Source organism: Gallinula chloropus, assembly GCF_964237585.1.
Source record: "Gallinula chloropus genome assembly, chromosome: 11".
Lineage (NCBI taxonomy): Eukaryota > Metazoa > Chordata > Aves > Gruiformes > Rallidae > Gallinula > Gallinula chloropus.
In genome coordinates this window covers 5,023,208-5,048,883 of record NC_140096.1, presented here as the reverse complement: position 1 = coordinate 5,048,883, position 25,676 = coordinate 5,023,208, and the positions used below count along the sequence as shown (strand labels likewise).

The following is a 25,676-nucleotide window of genomic DNA, read 5'->3' as shown; positions in this document are numbered from 1 at the left end:
AGGTCCTCCAGCCTTTGAGCAGAGATGGGACCTGAAGCTCGGCCAGGGTGTTTGTGGTTACTGGCAACCAGGGCCTTGGGCCCTGGGATGGATTCAGTCCTTTGCCACAGAGCAAACAGGACGGCTCCACACTCTTGCCACCGCAGTGGAGAACAAACCAAGAGCCAAGATTTGGGGTGATAAATTGAGATATTGGGGACATAAAGCACCGAGCTGGGCTTTGGGCAGGACCCACCCCTCTGCTCAGCAATGGGAGGTGTCTTTTTTTCTGCAGGGATGCCAGACATGGAAGCAATGGAGGTCCAGACACATCAAGGCACAGCCAGAGGGACCCTGCCAGGGGGTCTGCCAAACCGCTGTGCTGGGGCAAGACACCCTGCAGCTGGCTCCCTGGGGGGTCCTCCTGGCCTCCTGGTGAGCTCCAGAAGGGGAGACACAGTGGGGTGGAAGTACATGGCCGGCTGCTCACCCCCCTGGGGCTGCACACCCAGCCAAGAGCAGGGCCCAGGTGTCAGCAGCAGCACCAGGCCTCAGGGAGCGGCGGTGGTACCATCGCTCGTGCAGCCCACCTGCCCGCCACCACCTCCTGCCGTGTCACCACCGCCAGCGCACGCCAAGCGCCGGGGGTCCGCACAGTTACCAGAGGAGCTGCCAAACCAGCCCAGCAGAAAGTCCTTTCTGGCAGCCGATGCTCAGGTCCCACCATGCTCTAGAGACAAGCTACCGGTGGATTCCCAAAAACCAACCCCTCCTGCTCCAACCCGCACCTCGCCAGGACACACGAGACATCCCCACACCTCAGGAGGTCACACGGCAGCCCACCCCTGGCCTTTCCAGCCCCTGAGGGAAGACAAACCCACGCCGGTGACAATCCGCTTTGGGAGAGCCTGGAGCACACCGCCAAGCAGTTGCAGAAGCCGCAGGCGCACGGGAGCGGAGCTCACCCCCAGGAGTTTATTGTCAGCCGCAGTCAGAGGTTCTTCCTCTTTCCCCTTAAAAGAAATCAATGGAAGGAAGGTGCTGGCTTGCTGGGGCGTTATGGCTGAACGCGGCTCCCCGACCACCACCGCTCCACCGCTCCGACCGCTGGCACCTGCCAGCATCGCTGGTGCCACCGCCGGGCACGGGCAGAGCCAGGGCAGCCTAGTGACAGGCTTTCATCCCTGATACGTACGGGGACTCCTGTGGCCTGCAGTTACACTCCTGCTGCTCTGGGTAATCTATGAAGTCCGGGGCGGGCAGACCCGAGAGGATCATCAAGGATTTGTTCCAGATGGTGAAGGTGGGACACACGGGCAGGATGAAGGAGACCTCGAAGGTGTGGAGGTGGAGGGAGTTGGCTGGGTCGTAGAAGGAGAGTGCGTTGTTGTCGTAATCCAGGAGGACGCCCAGGCGCTTCATCTGCGGGTGGACCTCCACCAGCATCTCCTTGTTGTTGTGCCTCACCACGAAGTTGTTGTTGCAGCGGGAGAAGACCCAAGATGAGGAGTTCTTCCCGATCCACTCGTTCTTGGGGGCTGACTTGTAAGCCACGCCGATGGCATACCTGGAAGAGAGGAGAAGCTTCGCTTAACCACCCTCAGCAGCAGCACAGGACAAAGCCCATCCCTGAGAGATGCTGGCACCCCATGTTTTCAAAGTCCTTTGAGGCAGCACGGGACCATCTCTCTGTGCCTGAAAAGCCACTTGCAGAGGGGAAGAGCATCGCTCTCTCCCCACACAGCCTCCTGCTCTGGAGGCACCAGTAGCTTTAACAGCGCAGCAGCTTGGTAATGCTGCTGTCACATGTCCTGGCTTGGCCACAGAGGCTCACTGGGGCTCCAGCTCACAGGGACTTTCTCACAACAAACCCACCAATTGTTCCACTTCTGGCTGTGCTTTGTGTGAAGCCCTTCAATCCCTGGGGTGGATGGGAAGCCAAGGAGATGTGAGTGAGAGCTGGGAGCAGTTTCAGAGCTAGGGTGGCTGCTGTGCTTGCTCCTTGAGAGGAGACTGGTAGAAACCAGAGCCACTTCTCTGGGTTGGGGAGAGGGGCTTTCTCTGCTAGTGACCCTGAGCATCAGCTCTGGTCTTCTGCCTCAGGCAGCAGCTGCAAGCCCAGGATTTGGGAACAGCAGGATGTGACACCTCCAAAGCCCCAGGACAGAAAAGCTCCTGATCCACCCAAAAAGCTGCCAGCCCCCTGTGAGACCTTTCCTGCCTATGCCCAAAGACCCTGGCAGAAGGGCATCAGTTCCATGAACCTTGTGGTCATGTGTCAGGAGGTGTGAAGAGCACCTGCCACATCCCTTGGGGTTTGATCACTGCCACTCAGCATCCCTCCAGTCAGAGGGAGAACCAGCACGCAGCCAGCTGGGGAGAGCGGGGTGTGGGGAAGGACAAAACCAGGAGAGGATCTGTTCCCCAGACCAGGCTGCTGAGTCTTTCAGGTCTTTGCAGCAGCACTCAAACACCAGCTCCTGCTCAGCTGGAGCTCCTGGACATGCTGGTTTCTAGGACATCCCTGTCTCTGGCTTAGCTGTGTCCCTGCTCTGCTCAGCCTTCCAGCTCAAGACTTTACAGGCACATCTGGCCCAGCTAAGCAGGACCTTACACCATAGCCCAGGGCAGGGCAGAGCAAGTGGGAAATGCAGCAGATGTAAAGCTCCGTGGCACGTCTGCCTGGTCAGGGTGAGATCTGAGCCCTGCAGGCATTCACAGGTGCAGCAGGTGAGCCACCAGCTTCACCTTGTAGCCTGTCTGGATCCCACCCAAAAGCTTCTCTTGGCAGAGAGGAGAAACTCGTAAACCTCCTGAAAGTCACAGCCACCCAGAGTTGTTTCAACCAACACCCTGCCCATGGGAGGCTCTGCCAAAACCCTGCCCTGTAACCCCAGCGTGTCCCATGGCTGCAGGGAGAGACAGTGGTGCTGCCTACCAGGTAGAGGATCCCACCACCACCTCCCAGTAGTGGCAGCCGCTGTCAATGAAGACATTGCCTGCTGCGCCGTAGCATCCCGTCCCGCTGAACCTCTCGGGCGTGTGGCTCTTCTTCAAGGAGCTCTCATCCTTCTCCATCTGCAGCCCATCGTTGGAGATCTTCAACTTCTTGTGAGCCATCTTGGGGTCTAGCTTGAAAGGCTGACCTGTTAGAAGATGACACACCGATTAGGATTTGTGCTTGTTGCCCCCATGCAGGCAGAACGTGGCATGAAACATCGACCCCAGGCTCTTTGGACACCCTCCCTGAGCCAAAGGTTCCCCCACCAGCCAAGGACATTGAACTACAGATGCCCAACGAGATGCTGAGGCACAGCCACATGCCTGTCCATCTGTTGCTACAGGCTGACCCATAAACCCTCAGTCCCTGGGCTGCTGCCATGCCCCAAGGAGGACCCAGACACGAAAGCAGCCGGGCTGGGCAGCATGGCAGGGCACGCAGGGCTGTGTCACCCTGGCACTGGCCCTTGAGCACAGGGCTGGGGCATGGTCAGGTCTCCTGATTCCACACTACCTGCTTCCAATGCCTCACCCCCCAGCAGAACATCTGCTGTTGTCCTCTGTGATACAAACAGTTATGTCAGAAACAGGACGATGCTTCCAGGTAGTGGAGACAGCACTGCGATGCGCTGCGAGTTAAACCTAGGCAGGGCACGTAGCCTGAATTCCTGCAAGGATCCAAACTCTCTTAGCAGTAATGAGGGAGATACGAGCCCAGGGAGGGGAGAACAGACCCTTAAGTGCTGGCATTGCCATCCCAGATCACAGCAGCAGTGCTGCAGCATCCAGCATGTCCCCAAATCCCCAACAGCAGCCAATGCAGACTGCTCCCCGTAGCGCACAGGTGGCTATTATGCATTATGGGAAACATGCCCGAGGTTTTCCAGTGCTTTTCCAGTGCTTTTCTGCTGCTCAACAAGGTTGGGAAAGAGCCCAGGCTGTGCAGGCAGTGGAAGCAGAGCAAAGGTGCTGGGTCCGCTCAGTGCTGGAGGGGAGGTGTGAGCACAGGGCCTGCCAGTGAGCACACGCCCCAGGGCTGCCTCTGCGATGGGCAGGATGGAGCTTGATGGATTTTGCAGGACTGCAGTGCTGGCTGCTCATCCTCTGTACCAGCATTGGCACATGGGAAGCCAAAGTGTTTCTGAAGCGATGGCAGAGAGTCACCTGCCCTCCCTCCCAGCCACCAGCACCAGCTCTTCTGGGCACCAAGGTACAGCACTTACAACAGCAAGTGATGAGGATTGTTCTGGAAAGGTCCCATTTTGGGTGCCACGCAGCCTCACACAAAACCAACCCCCACCAAGCCCCCGAGCCCGGGTCTGGCCCGTGCAGGGCCTGGGTCAGGGCAAGAACTGACAACACAGACCCAGCTGAGGGTCAGGGTGCGTGGGGCAGCCCTGCCAGAGCAGCCCAGATTGGTGCCCCACCACCTGCCAGGGCAGCATTCATGTGTGAGAGGGGCAGGGGAGTCACAATCCCTTTTGCTTCAAGGTGAGGTTTTTCCCTCCTTTAACCATTTAGGGCCATTTTAACACCAGGCATGGAAAGCAGAAGCCAGAAGCCCGAAATAAAGCCCTCCATCTCAGGGCAGCAAGAGGAGATCCAGTGTGTCCAGGGACCCTCTTTGCTCCCACTCCAGTGTTTTCCTGTCACTCTCTTTGCTCTCAGTTCAGGACCTTGTCCTCTCTATGTAGCACCATCTTTTTGACACATGGCACATTTTGGTAAATGAGTTTGCCCAGCCCTGAGGATCCCCTGGTCCATCCCTACATGGTCACAGGCTGTGCCTCAATTTACCCCTCTGCACAACACAGGAGCACTCCTGGGGTGCTGAGGCTTGGCAACAGATCGTCTCTGGCCACTGCTGCAAAAGAAGCTGCTCTGGGGAAGCAAGGGGAGGAGGTGGCGGCATCATCCAGGAGGTGAAAGAGCTTTTGGTGCTGCTGTAATCCCCAACAGCTCCTTGGTAATGGGCAAAAAGAGGCTGGGAGGGACCAGAGCATCCATCCTGTGTGCCAGCCTTTGCTGAAGACATTTGGCTCTTGAACCACCCCAGAGATGAGAAATACCAAGATCTGGCACGGAACAGAAACACCGGTGACACTGTGGGTCCAAAACCCCCAGGTGGGCCAGGTTGCTTCCCCACTCTCCATCCCCACACCCTCTCATGGGGGTACAGTGCCCACGCTGTGCCGAGCCTGTGGGGCTGTGGGCAGGGGCTGAGCGTGGGACTGGGGGTCCCACAAGAGCAGTGGGGTTTGCTGTGGAGAGCACCAGCAGTGGGGAGGTGCCGCACGGGGCGTTTTGGTCCCTGGCTGTTTCAGCAGCTCTGGTGACAGCAATGACAACTGATGAAGGCACCAGAGGGCTGTGGCAGGAGCCTGCTCTTCTGAGGCACCGAGCCCAGACGGGGACACCAGTGAGCAGGCTCCCTGTTCCGCTGCATCCCCCCATCGCTGGCACTGGTGGGAAGCCTGGCACGGCGTGGGACGGCACGCTGAGGAGTGCTGTGTAATGCAGGAATGGCACACTCAATTCTGGTGCTTGTTAAATCCCATTAATGGTGCTTGATACACCCCCCCCCCCCCAAGGTTTTTCCGTATGTAATTCCCTATTCTTTTTTCTTCAAGGGAACAGCAAAGTGGGGTCCTGATATACTCTGAGCTGCATGTGAACAACCACCAGTGTTAACTGAGCTGAAGCAGCTGCTGAGCAGCAGCAACAGCAACTCTCCTTCCCAGAGCACAGGGGAAAATTCCTCTGTGCTCTGTGCCAGCTGCATCTCTCCAGGAGAGATATGTGAAACCACGGGGCTGGGTCCAGCTCCAGCTCTGCAGGTCACCCATTCCTGGCGAAGGACACGGCGTCTCGGCGAGGAGAAGCCCCTGCACCAACGCCATGCAGCAAGGGGCTTCCAAACCCAGGCTCGGAGCCGCTGCAAACAGCCAGCAGCACCAGCTGCAGCAAGGCTGGAGAGCTTTCAAGTGCGACCCTGTAATGGACTCACCCGCGCTGAGACCTGATGGTAGCTCGTGTTGATTTTCCTCGGAGCCCAATTTACTGGGTAATTGAGTTGAGAGGCCTGAAAGTGAAGCTGCAAATTGGGAGTGACCCCCCCCCCTCACCCCCCTCTCCTCCAGCTATTTTCATATTTCTGTAGCCATCTTCTTCTGGCTGTAATGCAAAGAGACAAGCTCCAAGGGAGAGAGGTATAAAAATACTTGGCTCCATCAGGAGAGAGACAGTCAGAGCCCTTTGCACAACCCCCTTTTTAAGGTCAGCGTGAGCAACTGGAGTCCAGCCCTTGCTGCTGGTTTGTGCTGGCACATCCTGGCCTGAGGGCTCAGCTGGTACCTGTGCACACTGGGCTGGGCAGGAGGGGAATGCAAAGCACACAGGCTTGGTTGGAAGATTGTGCTTGGGGTGGTGCTGTGGAGGATGCAGCTGGGTGCCTGCTCCCCTCTGACCCCCTATTCCCAAAATACCGCTGGGAAACATCCCAGATTTCAGGATGGTCCCACCCTCAGCTGCCCCAGATCGCAGGTGAGTCAGAAACGGGGCTGGGAATGACACTGGGCTGCGATGGTCAGGGAAGGGCTGTAAAACCACCTTCCCTGCGCTTCATCTGCTACCAGAGCTGGGAGCATCCCTGTGTTCTGGCACCTTCATCCCCTTACAGACACTTCTAGTGAGTAAGACCTGACTGGGCCAGGGAAGGTTCCTCTGTCGTGACACCAGTGCATCTGCTCAGGCAGCTTGGGGACGCAGATCTGCTCCAGCCCTGGCAGTGCCCATCGGTGCTGCAGAGACCAACACAAGTCCTGACACTGACCCTCTGGCGAGGGAACAATCCCTCCAATCCTCCACACGCCACTTTGGGGCAGGAAAATGTGAAATATACTCATCATCCTGTCTCCTCCGGAGCCACTGGTGTGTCTGCAGAGGCCACAGCAGCTGCGGAGTGCCCGCTCCCATCGAGCCACCCACTGGGAAAGGGGAAAAGGGCAAACACAGGCAGAAGGAACAGCCAGCAAGGGTGTGCTGGGGGGTGCAGCACAAAGTGGTGGCCCCTTTGGCCAGCACTGCCCCAATAATGGGCAGCAAACACCCCAAAGGAGCCCCTGGCTCAAGGCTGGCCACAGTGAGAGGAGGTGTACGAAACACATAGACACTGCTGAGCCAGGCAGGCAGCAACATGGCCGTTTCCCTCCACACATTCCATGGGCTGCAGATGAATGCAGACCCAGCTGCAGAGGGGAATGTGTGCCCACTAAGGCCACATGCCTCCCTCCCAGTGCCCCAGCAGGAGGTGTCAGCTCGGTCCCCAGTCATTTGGTGATGCAAAAGGAGCTGCTGCTGCAGACACATCCCTACAGCACAGGGAGCTCAGGACCTGATCAGGTTCTTATTCCATCGACTACATCGAGTTCATCTGCAAAGAGAAGCTCCCAGCAGCACGCCAGCATCTCCTGGTGACTGACACCCAGCCGGGTGAGCCCCAGACCCCCAGCCAACCGCCCTCTCTGCCCTCTGTGCTGCTGAGCTGCCTCGCTGCTCCCAGCATGTCGAGTCATGCACTTCTCCTCACCAGCGCCTTCTGAAGTGCTTGCTTACAAACAGCAACCACAGGAGGAGTAATAACAAACAAGGCAGAATCAGACTGGAGTTTGCTCCTCAGCAGCCCCATTGCTTCACTTCATTTGGTTTAAAGTCATGCAAAGCAAACGAGGAGACGGAGGCAATAAATCGTCTTGGAAGCCCAGTCAAGGCAGCAGCGATGGCAGCATCGGGAAAGGAGAAGGAAGGGAGGGCTGTGCCTGCCTCAGGGTCAGCCTGGGTGGGCATCGGGGCGATGCAGGGCTGGCAGCACAGCACAGCCTGCCTGTTTTCTCCCTCTCTCCCATGACATGCCTCCCAGCAGCAGGTGCTAACGGCCTTCAGTGGGGAAGGGGTTCTTCCCCTGTCTCACTGCAAACCAGAAACCCCTTCGTTCCTGGGACAGGTCCAGCTCTGCTGCCCTCTGGTTTCTGGTCCAACCTTCCTCTGAATTCCCTAAACCACATTCACCCTCCTTGGCCATCCCTGGGGTGACGCAAAGCACAACTTTCTTCTCTGCACGTGGCTGCAAAGCCCCAGACAGTGTCCTCACAGCTCCCAGCGTTGCAACCCACTGAAAGCGAAGCCACATGCATGCACAGAGCTGCCCCAGGACCCCTACACCAGCCCCAAAAAGCCCAGGGATGTGAAGTACCAGAAAGATGGCACTTCCTGATCTCCTAAAATCCCCAGGAACCCACAGGGATGGGCGCTGACAGGAGTGCAGAGCTGATGGGAGCCCCAGGCCCTGGGTGGGGTCGTGGGAGACCATCCCCCGAGGCAGAGAAGGAGCAGAGGCACCAAGGGAGACAGGCACATTACATAACATAAGGCACCCAGGGGTCCCTGCCAGCAGCCATGGGCTGGCCAGAGCAGCTCAGCCACGCCCCTCAGACACGAGGGGCAACGAAGCTGCTCTCCCACCACCCACCAGGTGAGCCCCACACACGTACTGTTTGTCTTGAGCCGGGCGGGTTCACTGTTCCGGCTGCCCGCCTGGTTGATGGCCTTAACCAGGAAGATGTAGCGGGTGCCGCTCTGGAGCCCGTGCACCGTGTAGTGGTTCTGCTTGATGTTGGGGACGATCATCCAGCTGTCCATAGAGTTGTAGAGACCTGTGGTATGGGAGAGGAGCAAGGATTTACTCACAGGGAAGGACAGAATGCCAGACCACATGCTGCCGGCGCAGAGCCCATCGACCACACACCCTCGGGCTGAAACACTGCCTGCCTGAGAGCTAAGAGCATCTGCAAGAAGATCTCCAGGGATGATGAACCCCAGCAGCATAAAGGGCCTGTTCTGCCACTGGTGCTCAGTACAGCACAGCCAGGGGTGGGATGCAGGCATCGCAAGATGCCGCTGTGGGAAGTGATGGGGAAATGGGCAGAGAGAGGGGTTCAACTCGTGGCACCTTCACTGGGGGCAAGGGGCACAGACAGATGCCAGGAGCCAGGAGAAGGCAGTGCCTGCCATTATCCTCCCTCCTTTCTTCACTGCTGCAGGAAAACATCCCTGCTGCTCCGGGGCTGTGACATGCAATGCTGGTGGCAGGGAGGGACACGCTTGCACCCTGGTTCTCCCCTGACAGAGCACTCAGTGCTCCGCAGCAGGAGGCAACAGCACATGCCCAAGGGATGCTGATGCTTCGGCTCCCAGAAGAGATGGGTCTGCAGCACGGTGCAAAGACAACTCCCTGAGAAGGGAGCAGGATCTGTGCATTAGGAGCCAGAACTCTTCCTGGGAGTGGGAAGGAATCTGGAGCCCTTGGAGGCACCAAGCCCTAATGCTGGTTTGTGCTGCCAGAGCTGCGGCGCCCGGCACGTACCGAAAAGGCAGTGATATCTCCAAGGGGGGACGACACAGAGCTGTTGCTTTAGACTGAGAGAGGAACAAGGAGTGGCAGCAGTGGCTGGAGGCTTCTCGAAGCCGGCAGGTCTGGAGGTGAAAGCAATTTGTGTGGAGTGGAGGAGGGCTCTTATCCTCCCATGTGCATGCAGAGCTGAAAGGCAGGAGCCTGTGCATCGCTCCATACCTCCTCTTCCAAGGCTGACACTCAGGGCTTGCTTGTCTCTGGTCTCACTCAGCTGTAGGACAAGGGCAGGTTGCAGCCATTGTCAGCCTGGATCTGGTTTAAAACACACGTGGAAACGGTCTAGGGGAGTGGTGCAACGCTGTTTGAGGCTGAAAATAAACCAGATGTGATACCGATTGCATCCTACACACAGAGCTGCTCCCATCAGAGCACACGGCGTTCAGCCAGGCACTGGTACATGTTACCTCCCCACAGACAGGGACCAGCTCCGGATCCTTCACCGGGAAGGATGAGACGGCTGAGGGACGACAGCCTGGGAAGGATTTGGCCTCCCAAGTGGGTTTCTTTCCCCAAATGATCAAGAAGGGGCTGGCCTTGAAGAGAGAGGGCTTCTATCCTTGCCAAAGCTTAAAAAAACATCCTTTTTATTGCAGCTCTCGTCATCCATAAAACTGTCGGGCCCCTGCCGAGCTCTTGGCTTTAAACGGAGCGTGAAGGGGACGCTTTCCACAGGCCAACTGTGTGCTCTTTGCAAAGGTATTTCCTTCCCGGGAAGCCTCTCGTGCTCCGCCTAGGTGAGCCCTGACACACAATTTCCAGCGTCTCTTCATGGATGAGTTCAGCCAGGACTCAGCCGCGCTCATCACCCAGCCCTGACTGGGTTATTTCAAGTGACGATGCATTATTCATCTTCTCCTCTGATGTGTTAACTGATGATTGCTGTACTCCTCCTGTGAAGAGCGACTGAGGATGGTCAAGGAGGATGCTCACGATGTGTGTCCCCCTGGAAGGTGGGAAGCACCGGGGTGGGGTGCTGAGACCTGGGGACTTCCCCATCCTCGAGCGTGCTCGTGTTCAAGCGAGCTTCAAGCAACCTGCCTGAGCTTGGAGTCAGCCTGGAGCAAGGAGCTGGTGCAAAGCCCTTGGGGTGTCCCTGCCCACCACACAGCCCAGGAGCCGGGCACAGCCCGTGCTCCTTCCTCAGCCAGACAGTGCTGGGAAGCCGGCTCAGAATGGACCCAGAGAGTCCCTGAGGCTTTCACAGGGATGAGCAACATGCTGCAGACAACATGCTGTGACTGGGAGGGAAGAGAGGGGGACGAGGGGAGGAAGAGGAGGAGTAGAAAAGGAGAGGAAAACAAAGAAAAGGAGAAGAAGGGAGCTGAGCAGGGAAATCTGCTGCTGTCGCACTGTGTACCCGTAACTCACCTCCGACCAAGAGAAAATAAATCGTTGTGTTCTCCCAAAGGAGGGCTGGGGACACAAGTTCTATCAGCTCTGGAAGCCACAGGCAGTAACTTTCTCTGGCAGCTTCCTGCATATTTTAAAGCCACTTAGCAGCCTTCCTGCGCCGCGCTGCCAGCACCCGTGTCTCCCTGACCAGCCAGACAAGCCACAGCAGCCCCAAACATCCCCTCTGAAGCATTTTCTCAGCGCTCCCTACCATGGCCAGCATTACTAAGGAGAGCCAGGAACAAAGCTTCCCTGCCCCAGCAGTGCTGTGGGGATGCTGTGCTCTTCTGTGTCAGGTCAGACACACCATCACCCTGCGATACTACGGGTTTGCTCGCAGCCCTGAGCAGCACCCTCAGAGGATCCTCCGTGACGGTTTCCTGCCCCCAACCGCAGCCTTTAAACCTGCTGACTCTCCCCACAAGCCCTTTCCTTCCCCAAACCAGACCACAGCCCCCAGGCCGAGCAGTGACTCACTGATGAAGTTGGCCTGGCCGGTGAAGATGGTGTACTGCAGCTCGTAGGAGCTGACGCTGAACTCGTCCTCGGAGATCCAGTGGACGGTGATGGTGTCGTGGGAGGCTGTGCAAAGCTCCTCTCGGACAGACGGCGGGTTGGGAGCTGCAGGAGATCACAGGAACAGGCTTCAGTCAGGTTGTGCTCTCATTCTTACCATACCTGAGACCTTTGTGCTCCCATAACACAGGGATGGGCTCGGCCAGGGAGCAGAGCACCTTGACATAAACCAGCACATTTTGTCTGTCACTGTGTTTCCTGCTTAACTACGTGTTTTATTGTGCCCACAAAACATCCAGGGGCCAGAACGAGGGGCTTCTGCCACTGCTCCTCCACATCAAACCCACCTCCATCAAGGCACTGGGTGTGGGGTAAGTGTTTTGCTCCCACAACCCTTCCAGACACATGGTTTTTGTTCTTTTTTCCATTGCAAATTGATCTGCTTCAGGGTGGAGAAAATAGGACTCGGGTGAGTAACGATGTCCCAGCTTCTCTGGAGCGTTCGTCCCTCCCTGGGTTTTCCAGCCCAGCAGCAGTCAGCTGCTCCTGGACCCCATGATGCCCTGGACAAGGGCAAGCCCAGCATTGGGCCTGTGCTATGGGCATCAGGGCAGCACAAGAGGTCAGAGAGCTCCCTGCCCACTGCAGTTCATGGCTTAGCACCACAAGACGTGCCAAAAAGGCTGCAAAAGGGCAATGCTAAAGCGTGCCATGCACTGGAAGCACAATAATTGGTTAATTTGCTGTCCCCTCCCTGTGATCCACCTTCTCGGATCCTGACAGGCATCAGCCTCCTCCCCAGGTCATGTAGACTAATATTTCTGACCTGTTTTGGGAGCTTTTCCACCTGCCCTCTGGGAGAGGCAGAGTGTAACCAGAGGACAGGGACCTGTCATGGTCCTGGTGCCAGCAGAGCCTCCGCTCTGCCACAGCCAACCAGGAGGAACAGCAAACTACCTTGCTTTAAAATACAGCTGCCAGCCCTCCATGGGCCACAGAGGAGGAGGGCGGGGGGCAGATGGTGGGGGGAGCATGCTCGTGCACTCACCAGTTAGATAATCCAGCCCCTCCAGCAGCTTCTTCTCTCTGGAAAAATCTAGAGCAAAGTTTTCAAAGGCATCATTAAAATTGATATCTGGTATCAGAACTTGAGAGGATGCAGTTGCCATGGCGACCCTGAAAGAAAAGAAGAGCCCATCAATACGCATCAGGGTGCTCACCGCTCCCGACGCCGGCGAGGTGGGGGATTCAAAGGGTGCGAGCAGCCGTGCGGTGCCACCACACGCTGCCGGAACCCAGGCTACCCACAGCTCTTGCCCCAGGAGAGTGGTGCCTTTTTGGGGGAGCTCCATCTTTGGGGGGGGTGGGTCTCAGACCCAACTGGCCCTGAGCTCCCTTCAGATGGGCCTCTCCACCACTCTTCCCCCCGGGGGAATAATGTTTGCTCCTATGGTCGGTGATCGGCTCCGTGAGAACCTGCAGCACCAGCATCCTGCCCTGCTGACAGCCCTGGTCACTTATATGAGGGCAGCACGGGGACATGGGGTGTGTGTTCCCAGGCAGGGAGCTGGGGACAGCTCTGGTGACACCCCGTTGGTGCAGCGTGCCAGCCCACCTCTCTGCCACGTTCCTGGCTGTCTGCAGGAACCGCGCGTGGTCGTTCTCCTTCAGGATGTGCTCGGCCTGGTTGATGAGGACGGTGGAGCGCTCCAGACACTGCCGGCAGTTAGCGACCTGCTGGGCCAGCTTCCGCAGCTTCATCACCTGCCAGGGGAGCAGAGGGAAGCAAAGGTGCTCAGGAGCGTGAAAAGCACAGAGGAAACCCCTGCCTTGGAGAGGTGAAATGGCACAGGGAGATCCCCAAAGGCTCCGGGAGGGAGAGCAGCAATGCTCAGTGTTAGACTCTGCTTCCAGGTGGGACAGCCCCAGGGAGAAGCCTCCCTGCTGCCCATGCCCCCTCTCACCACTCCTCCCATGGAAACACCTCGCCATCACCACGTGCCAGCTCTCAGGAGGTTCTTCTGGGAGATGAACCCTGGAAAGGGGTTCAGCTGGGAGCAAGGAAACCTCACGGTCCAGCCCAGCAGAGCTGCTGGGGAACATCCCCTGTGTGGCTGCAGCTGGAAGGGAAGGTGCTGCAGTAGGATGGGACCAGAGGGCTACCCACAACACAGGGAAGCAGGAGCTGCAAAAACAGCCCAGGCACCTGCTTGCACCCAAAAATAAGGCATGTGGCTTGAAAGGGCACTGCTGCACCCCCCGAGTCCCACACAGACACTCACTGCTGGCTCAGGCCAGCACTGAACAAATGACCCAGGAACAAGCAAAGAGCCCAGGTCTGATGGTGCCTCTTGTGTGTCTTGTGGACACACAAGGAGACCAGAAAAAATGGTATGACTTGGACAAAACCTCTGTGTCTCAGGGGAACGCTGGGCTGCAGCAGTGGGGAAAGCCCCTGTGAAGCTCCCACATCCCCATGCAGCCTGGGTGAAGCCACAGAGCCAGCACAGCCCCCAGGTCAGCCCTGCAGCTGTTCATGGAGCACAATGGCCACGTTTCTGCAGGGTCTACTGAGGGAAGGGCTATGGCTCCAACCATGAAAGGACCATGCTTCCTTCCCTCCTGTCCCTGTGTGAACACACACACACACGTGCACACACCCCCACACACCCTCCCCATTGCACACACACGTGTGCAGCCACTCCAGCACCAGCTTCCTGTCAGGCAGCACCCAGGTAAAATGCATCCACCTGGGGCTCAGCCCCGCAGCATCCCTGTGTCCTGGTGAGTGGGCAGCCCTGAGCAGGGGGGGACAGGCTGCAAGCCCTGAAGCCACAGGGGCTTGTCAGAGAGCAGGCAGCTCTGGCTGGGAATGGGAAAACTCAGATGTAAGCCAGGAGCAGGGCAGTGGGAAAAGGGCACTTGTGGGAGCACTGACAGATTGATGGGAAGTTCTCCTGTTTTAGCTGGGAGCACAGGGATGCTCAGGAAGGCCTGGGGCTGGAGGTGGCTGAGGTTAGTGCCTTGGTTATAAACCCACTGCACCAGTGCTCTGGCTGGCTGGTGCTTTGCTTGTGCCAGGGACAATGTTGTGATTCAGGTCCTACACCAGCTCCAGCAGAGACAGAGAAGAAAGGAGGCGAATTGGCGCCCTGGGAGTTACATTGGCTGCCAAGCTGGAAGTAATTCTGTGTCTGCAAAAGCCTCTTCAGAGGGGACACAAGGTACTCGCTAGTGACATATAAATTCCCACTGCCCTGCTCCTGTGTGCATCCTCAGCAAAGGGCCCTGCAGACACCCAGGGGAGGGCAGAGCAAATTTCAGCAGGAGGAGCTGGGCTGGCAGCACCCGAAACAGCAGATTCAGAAACAACAAATCCTCCCCCAGGCCTCTGCCCCTACGCTGCAGCATCATCCAACCGAGGATGCATTGCACTGGCGACCCTTAACACGGAAGAAGCAGTGCTCCAGGAGCGTGCCAGCCAGAGCACACCACCTCCTCTTGCTCCTCCAGCAGGCACTCCCAACTGAGCATCACGATGGCCTCATCCTGCGAGGATGAGTGGCCGAGACCGAGCTGTGTCCTCTCTGCTCGGTGTGACCACCCGCAGCTCTCCCGGTCCCCTCCAAAGGGGGCAGCCGGTGCATCATGCTGCTCTCCTGCACCCCTTTGGATTACTTGCTTGTTTTCTTGTTCTTTAATGAGGGAAGGAGTATTTGCAAGGCTCAGTAAGGTGCTGTGACAGAAGCTCCCACCGCTGCTTGCTGCCCTGCAGTAGGCTGTCAATCCAGCCCCTTCCTGTCCGTGGTTGGAAAATCTGTCAGGACGCAAGGGCGGGAGCTCGGGGAGGTGGCAGGACGCTGCTTGAGCTGCTCTCCCGAGGTGTCAGCGCTGTCAGTGCATTTACAGTTAAGCACCGTGCTAATCCTGAGGCTGACAGCAGCGTCCTGCTCCCCCTGCGTGGCTGTACGTGTCCTTCCACAGCCCCTGGCACCTCCACAGGAGCTCAAAATGGGTGAGTCCAGGGGTGGAAAGCCAGCAGAGGAGCTCTGAGCGCCCCAGGTCAAGCAAAAGCTATCACTTTGCATCCCCCTCAAACAACTAAGGGCTTCCATTGTACCCTGCAACGTGGCCAGTGCCAGCCAACAGCACCGGTGGAGCCAGCACAGCACCCCGCAGCACCGGACGTGGAGCAACCCCACGAGGGGCCATGGGGGAATCCCCAGTGAGGTGAGGACATGTGGGCACCCTCCAGCCAGCAAAGCTCTTCCAAGGCACCCAGGGCAAGGTGTGACTTAGGAAGCACTCACTGTGCTGCTGGCATGGGTGAGGCCCTCCCCCACCAGAGAAAAGGATGCAGGTACCTGCGGGCTCCATACATGAGGCAGAAACACCAGCCAGACCCTGGCACCATCCCTTGAGACTCACTGCCTGCAGCCAGCTGTGCACCAGCTCCAGGCAGGCAGTGAGGAAGCTTGGGTTAAGCCAGGGAGGTGATGCCACGTTGTGGCTATCTGCACAAGGAAGCGACTCTCCTGGCTGGGGCTCAGTGGGCTGGTAGATGGTTTGTTTTATGACCAGACTGGTCAGAAAAAAAAAATATCAAAAGTAGAATAAGGAAAAGAAGTAAGATGGGTTTTGTTTTGAGGGAGGACTCGTCAAGCTCCGGAGTTGCCATCAGCATCAGGGAGGAAAAGGTGGGAGAGCCCCAGCCCTGACCATGACCACCCCCAGGAGCTGACCAGACCCAGCTCTCCTCAGCCACATTCCTGCAATGACCACATCCTGCAGCATTAATCCCAGGCAGAGCCTCCACTGTGGCTGAGGGAAGAGGAGATGCAGATGCCCTGGCCTGTGGCCAGCTGGGCTGGGCTGTGACACCGGCACCTGCAGTGCCCGAGCAGCGCTGGCACCCGCCGGCCGGATCCACGCCGTGGCAGAGAGCTCTTCAGGGAACCCAGCTGCCTCCTGCCCTCCTGCTGCTCCTCTCACATCCCCTCCGACAAGTTTCACCAGGTCCTTCCTGCACGTCCCGCTGCCTTGGTGCCAGGCTCACCACGGGTGCCAGGCTCACCATGGATGCCAAGCTCACCACGGGTGCCAGGCTCACCACAAGGTGCTGCCCAGTCCCAGAGGTGATGGCACCCAAGCACAAGCCCAAGCCCAGCTTGGGGCTGCATGGGGGCTCCTCAGTGTCTCCTATTGGGGTGAAGGGGGGTTCCAGGTGCGTGTGACACGCCTGGGAAGAGCTCTCATTTAGGATTACTGGGATAAAGGATGCAAAAAGGCTGGGCATGGTCTCCCTATGCCAGAGTTGGGCTGTCCGGGAGCATGGCAGGCATCATCCTCCAGGCACCCTCGCTGGACATCACTTGCTCCCAGCCATGGCCAAGCACAAGCTGCAGGTTGCTGCTTTGTGGGGGCTGGGGGAGCTGGAAGAGCTCCATCCCACAGACACCAAAGCAGCCCCGAACAGAGCCACAAATCCCTCCCGGGACAGACCAACCGCTGCCTCGGTGGTTCTGCCTCCACAGACTTTCCTCCTCAGACACAGCTCTGCCCCTTCCCAGGGCTGCACAATCTGGCTGCTCCAGGCATCCATCAGGCCCTGTGTCAGGAAAAGCATCCCAGAACAAATGGAAACCGAGATGAGGGTTGAGCAGGGAAGCAGCACTCCTCGCTCCGCAGCTGGAGTGCTTCAGACCAGGCCCAGTCTGCAGCACTTCCTCCTTTCTTTTGTGTTTGGGGCCTTTTAAACTCCCCAACATCTGTGGCTCCTGGGAAAGGCTGCTTCCCATTCACCCTTGGGAATGACTGCCGGAGGAAACCTGCTTAGACTGGCTGGGGGAGCCAGTGCCAGCAGCACAGGGGGCTATGGAGGGGTACTGCCATGCTGCAAACCCTCAGGCTCCCATCCCCAGCCAGATTTGAGTGCCCAAGAGCCTTATTCTGGTTCCCAGGTACCTTTGGAAACAAACCCAGTCCCCTCCCTGGCACTGCTGGTACCACCGTCCCCGCATCCATCTCCCACAGGTGCAGTGCTGGGCTTGCAGCTGCATGGGCATGGGCTTGCTGATCCCACTCCAGCCATTCATAAGCAGCTGCTTCTGCTGATGGTTTAGGGCACTAATTGCACTCATCAGGTCCCTCTCCCTGACCCAGCTGCCAGTTTGCAGGGGCACAGCCACCCTGAGCCTTCCAGCTCCCTGCCAGGCAGGGCTGAAACTGGACAGCACGGCCAGAAGATGTTCAGGGAGAGGGTGGGAAGCGAGAGGCAGGCAGACAGACAGATGGACCAGCAGAAGGCACCGTTACATAAAATATGTTCCCTGAAGTGGCTGGGATACCAGCAGGCATGGAAAAGCCTCCGCGCCGCCGAGCGTGTCCCAGCGTCGGGCTGGGTGATGTGGCACCACGCCACCCACTCCCAAACCTCTGCCAGCAAAAACCCAACCCATCCGCCAGCAGCACCATGAGGGGTGCAGAGCTGGACCCTCACACCCCTTCCAGCTCAGTAAGAAAGGCACAGCGCTCAGGTAAGCTCCTGTGGGTGCTGCTCGGAGCTACAGCTGACCCCAGCCTCTCCCCACCGCATGGGAAGCACCAGGAAAAGCCAGAACACAAGGGTGCAAACAGGCTGGGTCCCCCAGCACAGGGCATACCAGCCCTTCAGCATTAATGCCTCGTTATTACACCAGCACTGTGGCATTAGAAATGCCCCAAGGAAGCAGCCTGACCTGATCCCAGCAATGGCACCAACCTGCCATGCTAATCCACATGCTGTCCCTCCTCAGCCACCATGTGCCCTGTCCTTGTTGGAAGAGCCTGGGGATGGCAGAGCAAGGGATGCCCAGACTCACACACAGCCTGGGGGCAGGCAGGTGAAGCCTGCACTTCCACAGCTGCCCAAAGCAGCCCTGCACAGGGCAAGGAACACACCCTCTGCCTGGGACATCCCAGCACTGTGGGCTGTGCCCAGAGTGGATGGACAGACCCTGGAGAGGGAGTGCCCAGTGGGGCAGCAGCACCAGCCAGCCCTCCTTACCTTTGTCTCCTTGATCTTGACAGCAATGACCTGCTTGCGCTGGCGGATGATCTCCATGAGCTCATCACACTCCTCCATCAGCTTGGCCTCGTGCATGGCTGTGTTCACCTGGCCAGAAGAGCAAAAGCACACACTGTTAGGAGGGACAGGTGTGTGTCTGTGTGCCCCAGCTCAGGCTGGCAGAGGCGCAGTATGTACCCTGCATGCTGGGTCCTGGCTTTGCTGGCTGCTGGGCGCTGAGCTGGGCAGGAGAAAACAGCCCTGTGGCCCAGACAGAAGCAGGCTGGCTCAGCTCCATCCACTGCTACTCTGGCTGGAGGGAGGGAAATGGCTGCAGAATGGGGTAAAGCTCTCTCTGCTGCATGTCCGAGGCCAGCGTGGGGTGATAGTGCCATGCTGGGTGGTTTGTGGGGCTCATGCTCCCCCATGGGCACTGCCCCATCCCTGGGGCAGGAGCCACAGCGGGGGCAGCCCAGGCACCACGGTGGCACAGCCTGGCTCAGCCCCACTGAGGTGCTGCACCCCACTGTTGTGGCTGTGTCCTGTCCCAACAAAGCTCAGTGCCACCAGACAGGATGATGCCCAGCGCTGCCTGCACCAACTCTGGGATGCTCAAGCATCTGTCTGTCTCCCTTCCCTGGGCAGCCTGTATGTTCTGGGTGCAGCCAGGCACTTGGCATTCCCAGTGAGCCCTGTCCTGCCCCCAGCTATGGGGCAGCCAGGGCTGTCCTGCCCTTGCTGTCCTGCTGGGAGTCAAGCAGCAAAAGCTCCCCACAGAAGCATGGCCCTACACCAAGGCAGCGCCCGTGTGCTACTCACAGCAAGGAGAAGTTGTTAAAAATGAATAAGAGCACCCTGCTTGGAAGGGTGAGGGTGGCCATGGCCAAAAGCACAACCAAAAACAGCTGCTCGTGCAGGCAGAGCCATGGGGGCTGCACGGCTGCAAAGGGCACATCAGGAAATGCTGTGTGGGGGATCGCAATGAGGGGCTGCATCAGCTCAAGGTAGCATGGTTATGGGTGAGCTGGGCTGCCCTGGTCAGGCCCCACCTGGAGTGTTGTGTCCAGTTCTGGGCAGCCTGGGATAAAAAAGCCAGGGATCTCCTGGAGAGAGTCCAGAGGAGGCTATGGAGATGATTAAGGGCCTGGAGCATCTCCCCTGTGAGGAAAGGCTGAGTGAGTTGGGACTGTTCAGCCTGGAGAAGAGAAGACTAAGGGGGGATCTGATCAATGTTCATCCATATCTGAAGGGTGGGACACAGGGGGACATGGGCAGCATCTTCTCAGTGTCTGTGGGGACAGGACAAGGGGCGATGGCCTCAAGTTGGAGCACAGGGAGTTCCACACTAACGTGGGGAAGAACTTCTTCCCAGTGAGGGTGAGGGAGCCCTGGGACAGGCTGCCCAGGGGGTGTGGAGTCTCCTTTTCTGGAGAGATTCCAGACCCATCTGGACGCCAACCTGTGCGGCCTCTCCTAGGGACCCTGCTTTGGCAGGGGGTTGGACCCCATGGGCTCTGGAGGTCCCTTCCAATCCCTACAATTCAGTCAACCTGTGATATATCCCCTGCTTAATTTGGGCTAATTAATCCCTGCTGGAGCCCCTGTTCAGATTTTTGTCTTGTTTTTCCACATTAAAGCCGAGGGGGAGGCACACACAGAGGGAAGTGAGAGCACAGGCACAGGTCCCAGTCCTCTGCCTCCGTGATCAGCATCCCTGGGCGGATGCACAGGAAAGGTGGGGGGACACACACTTTACAGGAGGGGAACAGCACCCTGCCAAATTAATCAGTGTACTGAAGGACACAGACAGGCTTTGCTTCATCTTGTACTCTGGGAGCTGTGTGAAGCTGTGGAGACGGTTGAAGGCAGCCAGAGTGAAGCACATTTCCTACAGGAGCTTTTTTTAAACCCGGCCAGCAGGTTATGCAATGCTGGAGTGGGAGACAGCCCATGGTCTGCAGAGACAACTCCACCCAGGAAAAACAGCCCAGCATCCTCCAAATCTGCTGCAAGGGGGGTGTCAGGCCCTGGGTACGGAGCCCGCAGCGTCCGCGCTGGCGGCAGCAAAGGTGACAGCTCTGCCCAGCAACCTGGGCTGTGGCAGAGGGAGCTGGCAGCCCGCTGCCCCTCGAGGCATGGGTGAGGACAGACAGACATGGCCATTGCCCGTGTCTCCCAGGACCACAGCAGGGCTGTTTGCAGGTGCCATCACTGGCAGGAGGGAGCCCCAGGTGCCAGGACTGCAGATACTGCCAGGACAGCAGAGGGGTGCCAGGCTCCCCCCTCCAGCCTGGCATGCTGAGCAGAAATCTTGGGGTAGCTGGTTAAATAAACCTGGAAGCCTTCCCAGGGCAAGAAATCTGCAGCTCAGCCAGGGCCCACGCTCTGGGAGACTCAAGGCAGATGAAGATGCAGAGGCCACCACAGCCCCTTCTCCAGCCATCTTCAGCCCGAAGAGGAGTGTTTCAGTGGCCAGGCTCCCACCACCATGGTGCCAGCAGAGCACAGAGCTGGGACTGCAGGCAACACAGCTGTGCTGGCTCAGGCATGGGCAGGTACTGGGCAAAGGACCTTTTACTGGGATGCACTGGGTCCGGTAAATGCTGCGTGCTGGGGTGAGGACTGAGCGGGTGCTGCGATCGCAGGAAAGCTGGGCCTGAGGTTGAACCTGAGCACACTGAAATCACCCCCCTCTGCCTACAGCCCACATCAAAAGCAAAATGCCCAGCATTCGGGCTCCCAGGGCAGCACAGGGATATTTTCTGCTCCACACGTAACAAGCTCTCTGAAAAGGTGCCTCTGAAGGGCAGGAACACGTACGCAGCGGGGCTGAGAAAGGCAGTTCAGCTGCTATTTTAAGCAGAACAACTGGCAAAGCTGAAGACTCCTGAACTACGTAGAAAACGCCAGCTTAGAGGTCTGAAACTTCCAGAGTCAGGAAGAAACGCCAAATAGTTTTCAATTCATGACAGGTCAGCTCATGGCAGTGCTGAATTCAGAGGAGGAAGAGGCTTGGAAGGACATCCTGTCCCTGGCACATGGACATCCATCCCTGCTCCATCCCCGCCGGGGTTCTGCAGTCAGAGCCTGACCCTTAAGAGCAGTGAGCACCTGTAACTGTCACCAGGGCTCTGCCAGGATGCTCTGGTCCCCTCTGGACCAGCATGAGCCCATCTGGTCAGGCCCCACCTGGAGTGTTGTGTCCAGTTCTGGGCAGCCTGGGATAAAAAAGACAGGGATCTCCTGGAGAGAGTCCAGAGGAGGCTATGAAGGTGATTAAAGGCCTAGAGCAACTCCCCTGTGAGGAAAGGCTGAGTGAGCTGGGACTGTTCAGCCTTGACAAAAGAAGGCTAAGAGGGGACCTAATTAATGTTTATAAGTATCTCAAGTGTGGGACACAGGGGGACATGGGCAGCCTCTTCTCAGTGTCTGTGGGGACAGGACAAGGGGCGATGGCCTCAAGTTGGAGCACAGGGAGTTCCCCACCAATCTGGGGAAGAACTTCTTCCCAGTGAGGGTGAGGGAGCCCTGGGACAGGCTGCCCAGGGGGTGTGGAGTCTCCTTCTCTGGAGATATTCCAGCCCTATTTGGATGCCAACCTGTGTGACCTGTCCTAGGGACCCTGCTCTGGCAGGGGGTTGGACCCAATGAGCTCTGGAGGCTCTGAGGGGGGATAGCAAAGCGCTGCCAGGTGTGCTCAGGCAGAAGCAAACTGCCCCAGAACCCTGCTGGTGATCCCTGTGGCAGTCTGGTGTCAGTATCCTGGGGAAAGGTGCTGGTTCAAGGAATCGCTGCTTAATTTAGCAACCAACAAATCAATAGCCCATTAAGAGGAAACTAATTGCAACAGCCTCTCTCCATGTATCACCTCAGTAAACAAAGCTGCAAATTACTCTGCTATTAATTGGTAGGTGTGCATTGAAACACCAGCGAGGCACTAACCACTTCCCTCCTCTCTGATGAATGCCTTCCAGGGGAGCGCATCGCTGAGGGGCTCCTGGCACATCTTGCACAAGCACTGCCCTGGTGAAGCACACACAGGATGCCTGATCACACACCCCCTGAACACAAAGAGGTTTATAGATCAAGTGGTTGAAGCACAAGGTCAGCAGTGTCCCTTTCTTCAGTAGGATTAAAGGTGATGTCCTCTCTTCCTCCACGTTCTGTAATCCCTGGACAAAGCCTCTCCCAGGCGCTGCTGCCTTAAGCCTAAACATTGTTCTTCTGCTGCAGAACGCAGGGCTCTGGCAGGAGAGAGGGTGACCACCATCTCTGACAGCAGGAAGGATGTGGAGGGGGGCAGAGAACATGTTTGGAGGGAGGAGGAAGGAAAGTGAGGAAGAGGACGGGCTAAAAGGCTGGGACCAGCCCTGCCCTGCAAGGGGAAGCTGCTGCTGCAGCAAGGATGGGGGCAGGCAGCCCTTTGCAGCACCACCTCTGCTGAGAGGGCTGGAAGTGGGATACCTCAAAAACTACAGGGGAGATACAGGTGTGAAAGTGGCAGCCAGTACCCTGGGATACTGAACTGGGATTATGGCCCAGAGACCACAGGAACAACCCTTTTCTCGCTGGACAAGGAGCAGAGCATTGCTGTGACTGGGGAACTGTGCCAGTTCAGAGGATCTCCCAGTAAGCATGGACAAAGAGGGGACAGACCCGACAGTAGGGAAACCAGGGCTGGAAAGAAACGTGGGAAAAAACCCTCCCAATACTGAAACTTTTTCCTCCCCAAGAAGAAGAGAGGGGAGGCCAGGCTGTCTGCCCACACCCCAGGACGGCTGGTCCTGCCCTGCTCCACACAGGTCTGCAGCCACAGCCAGGAGCTTCCTTCTGAGCCCTCCCAGCGTGCTCACTGCTTTGATCTCCAAGCACTGTGCAAATATGAACTCATTTATTTAACAGCACTCCCAGGAAAGAGGAGGTGTAACCGGCCTAGTGTGTCAGAGGAAGCTGAAGCAGGGAGGCAGGAGGATTTCCAGTCGCTGGGAGCACGGCTGGAGATGCCCCAGCCCCTGAAGCAGGGGGCAGGTGACAGCACCCCAAGCACCCAATGCAAACCCTCACTAGTGTCTTGTGGCTGCAGGTGAGGTCTGGCTGTACCGAGCCCGGAGGGTCCAACTGTGAACTGATGAAATGGGAGCTGCTGGGAGAACCACACTGAGTGCCAGAGGCAGCGGTGAGAGGGGCATCCTGTCCCCTCCCTGAGAGTGGAGTTGTGTTCACATGGGTTCTGTCACCTCGGCTTTGACCAACAGCACCCTCCGACCCTGGCATGGAGCAGGCAGCAGGTTCTCCCTTCTCTAGGCAGCCCAGTGACCCCCAGTCAGACCACCCTGTCCTTCAGACCCTACAGACCCCGGAAACCCGCCCTGCATCCTTTGTCTTTGGGGACTAAATTCTCCAAACAATTCAGCCTCAGCCAACCCCCCCCAGCCCCTTGGTGTCCATGACATGTCCCACCCCACGCTCCTCTCTGCTCCCAGGGCAGTGAGCCCATGCAGCCCATCTCTGCATCCCAGTGCACCTTTCCCCCCCACCCAGCCCCTCCGGTTGCTCTCACCAACCTCCACTTGCTGGCAGATCTGTATCAGCTTGGCCATCTGGTTTTCCAGTTCGCTGTTGCGTTTGACCAGGTTGGTGAGATTCGTCTCCAGGGTTTGCTGTGAGTTCAGGAAAGGGAGAAAAGAAAGAGTTAAAAAAAAAACAACCCAAAAAGATCAATGAGCAAAGCCAGAGGACTGTCCCCAGGCTCCCACCAGCCACCAAGACCCTTCACCACCCAACACGCTGCCCGAGGGAGCAACAGCCTGAACAGCTCTGGGCAAAGGCTCTCGAGTCTCCTGGCAGCTCCTGCCCAAGCTTGGCCCATGTTTTTGTCACCGGTTTTGCTTTGTGCACAGTAAGGAAGCCAGGTAAGACCCCACCAAATCATCAACAAGAGCCTTCTCTGCCGAGTGTCCCTGCCAGAGCAACACGGGGAAGGGCAAGGAACAAGGACAGGGCAGCTCCAGACTAAGCCACAGGCACAGCTCAGCTCGCACAAGCAGCCAACCCAGCTGATCTCAGCCCGCCCCTCCCACCGTGTCCCCCTTCCCAGCAGAGCACAGAGCACAGCTCTGCTCCAACTGCCAGCCTGCCACAACCCAGTGTCTGTGACCTGCCACCCCTGCCCTCCCCTCTCCACCTTCTGCCAGCTCCGGATGTAAATGGCCCCAGGAGAACACTGTGGTCCCCACGTGTCCCCTCCCAGCTCCTTGGCCACGCTGCCTTTTGCTGGGATTGGGGGGTCCCTGGGGATGTTCTGGCGCACACAGGCTGCATAATTCACAGAGCTGGGCAGGATCCAGCAAAATGGGGAGAAAGAGCCCGCTACAGAACAGCTCGGTGTCTGCGGACGCGTGGTGGGCTCACACCTTCCTGCATGTCAATAATGGATGTGACACCACATTTCCATTAGCATGCGTGGCTCCTCTAAGAGGAAATGTTTTATAACACAGCACTCATTCCCTGCTGCAACACGTGTCAGGGAAACGATACCCCATTAATAATTTAAACTCCAGGGCTGGAAGAGGATCCCCATGGGGTTCTATTCATCCTCATGCAGTCCAAGGCGCCCACCGAGGCTCCAGCAGGTCCAGGGGCACGGTCTCTCCCTGGGCACCCGGGCAAGGCGGGCGCAGGCAGCCAGGAGAGCTCAACCTGAAGCCGTGGAGTGTGGGCAAGGATTCAATCCTGAAGAAACACCGGCTCCTAAACCACTCAGAACTACCTCTGCAGCCCTGCAAACTGCTGGCCAGAGGCACAGAAACAGGAGCCCAGGGTGCCTTCATGAAGTGCAAGGCACTTGGCACACCAGCGCGGTGTCGCTAATGACAAAGGCAGCTGCTGCCGGGCCCCGCTGCCCGCTCCCCTCAGAGCTCAATATTATTAAACATCATTTGACGAAAGCATCGAACATTTAACTTGCTAATTACCTTCCTCATCCCCACCTCGGCTGCACTGAAGCTGCAGCTTTGAAATCCCAGTCGATCTGCTTTCATGTTGCGGGGCTGGTGCTGGGAGCGGTGATGGGCTCCGTGCCCTCTCCAAAGCACACAGGTCCAACCCACACCCTCAGCACCCCATTTTCCAGGGAAGCATCCCCCCACCCACCACTCACAACACACACCAAACCTGCCCCACAGCATGTAAGCCCTCAGTTATGTCTGTGCTGGCACTGCATCGATGCAGAGGCGGTGTTCTGCTCCCCCTGAGTCCAGCACCCGCTCTTGGTGC

The 25,676-nt window shown here is 57.8% G+C and overlaps 1 protein-coding gene across 1 annotated transcript in view; it reads right to left on the bottom strand.

Moving 5' to 3' along the window:
- Window positions 1-1,143: 1,143 nt before the first annotated feature.
- The window catches only part of MID2 (midline 2), a gene marked incomplete at its 3' end in the record, with an annotated part of 76,191 nt that continues 51,658 nt past the window's right edge, over window positions 1,144-25,676 (bottom strand). The window contains exons 3-10 of the mRNA XM_084269174.1: window positions 23,966-24,061; window positions 18,402-18,509; window positions 12,972-13,120; window positions 12,405-12,532; window positions 11,318-11,461; window positions 8,529-8,690; window positions 2,918-3,125; window positions 1,144-1,546 (exon numbers count right to left, since the gene is read on the bottom strand). Of these exons, the coding sequence (XP_084125300.1) occupies window positions 1,144-1,546; window positions 2,918-3,125; window positions 8,529-8,690; window positions 11,318-11,461; window positions 12,405-12,532; window positions 12,972-13,120; window positions 18,402-18,509; window positions 23,966-24,061 (1,398 nt within the window). The remainder of the gene's footprint in view (window positions 1,547-2,917; window positions 3,126-8,528; window positions 8,691-11,317; window positions 11,462-12,404; window positions 12,533-12,971; window positions 13,121-18,401; window positions 18,510-23,965; window positions 24,062-25,676) is intronic.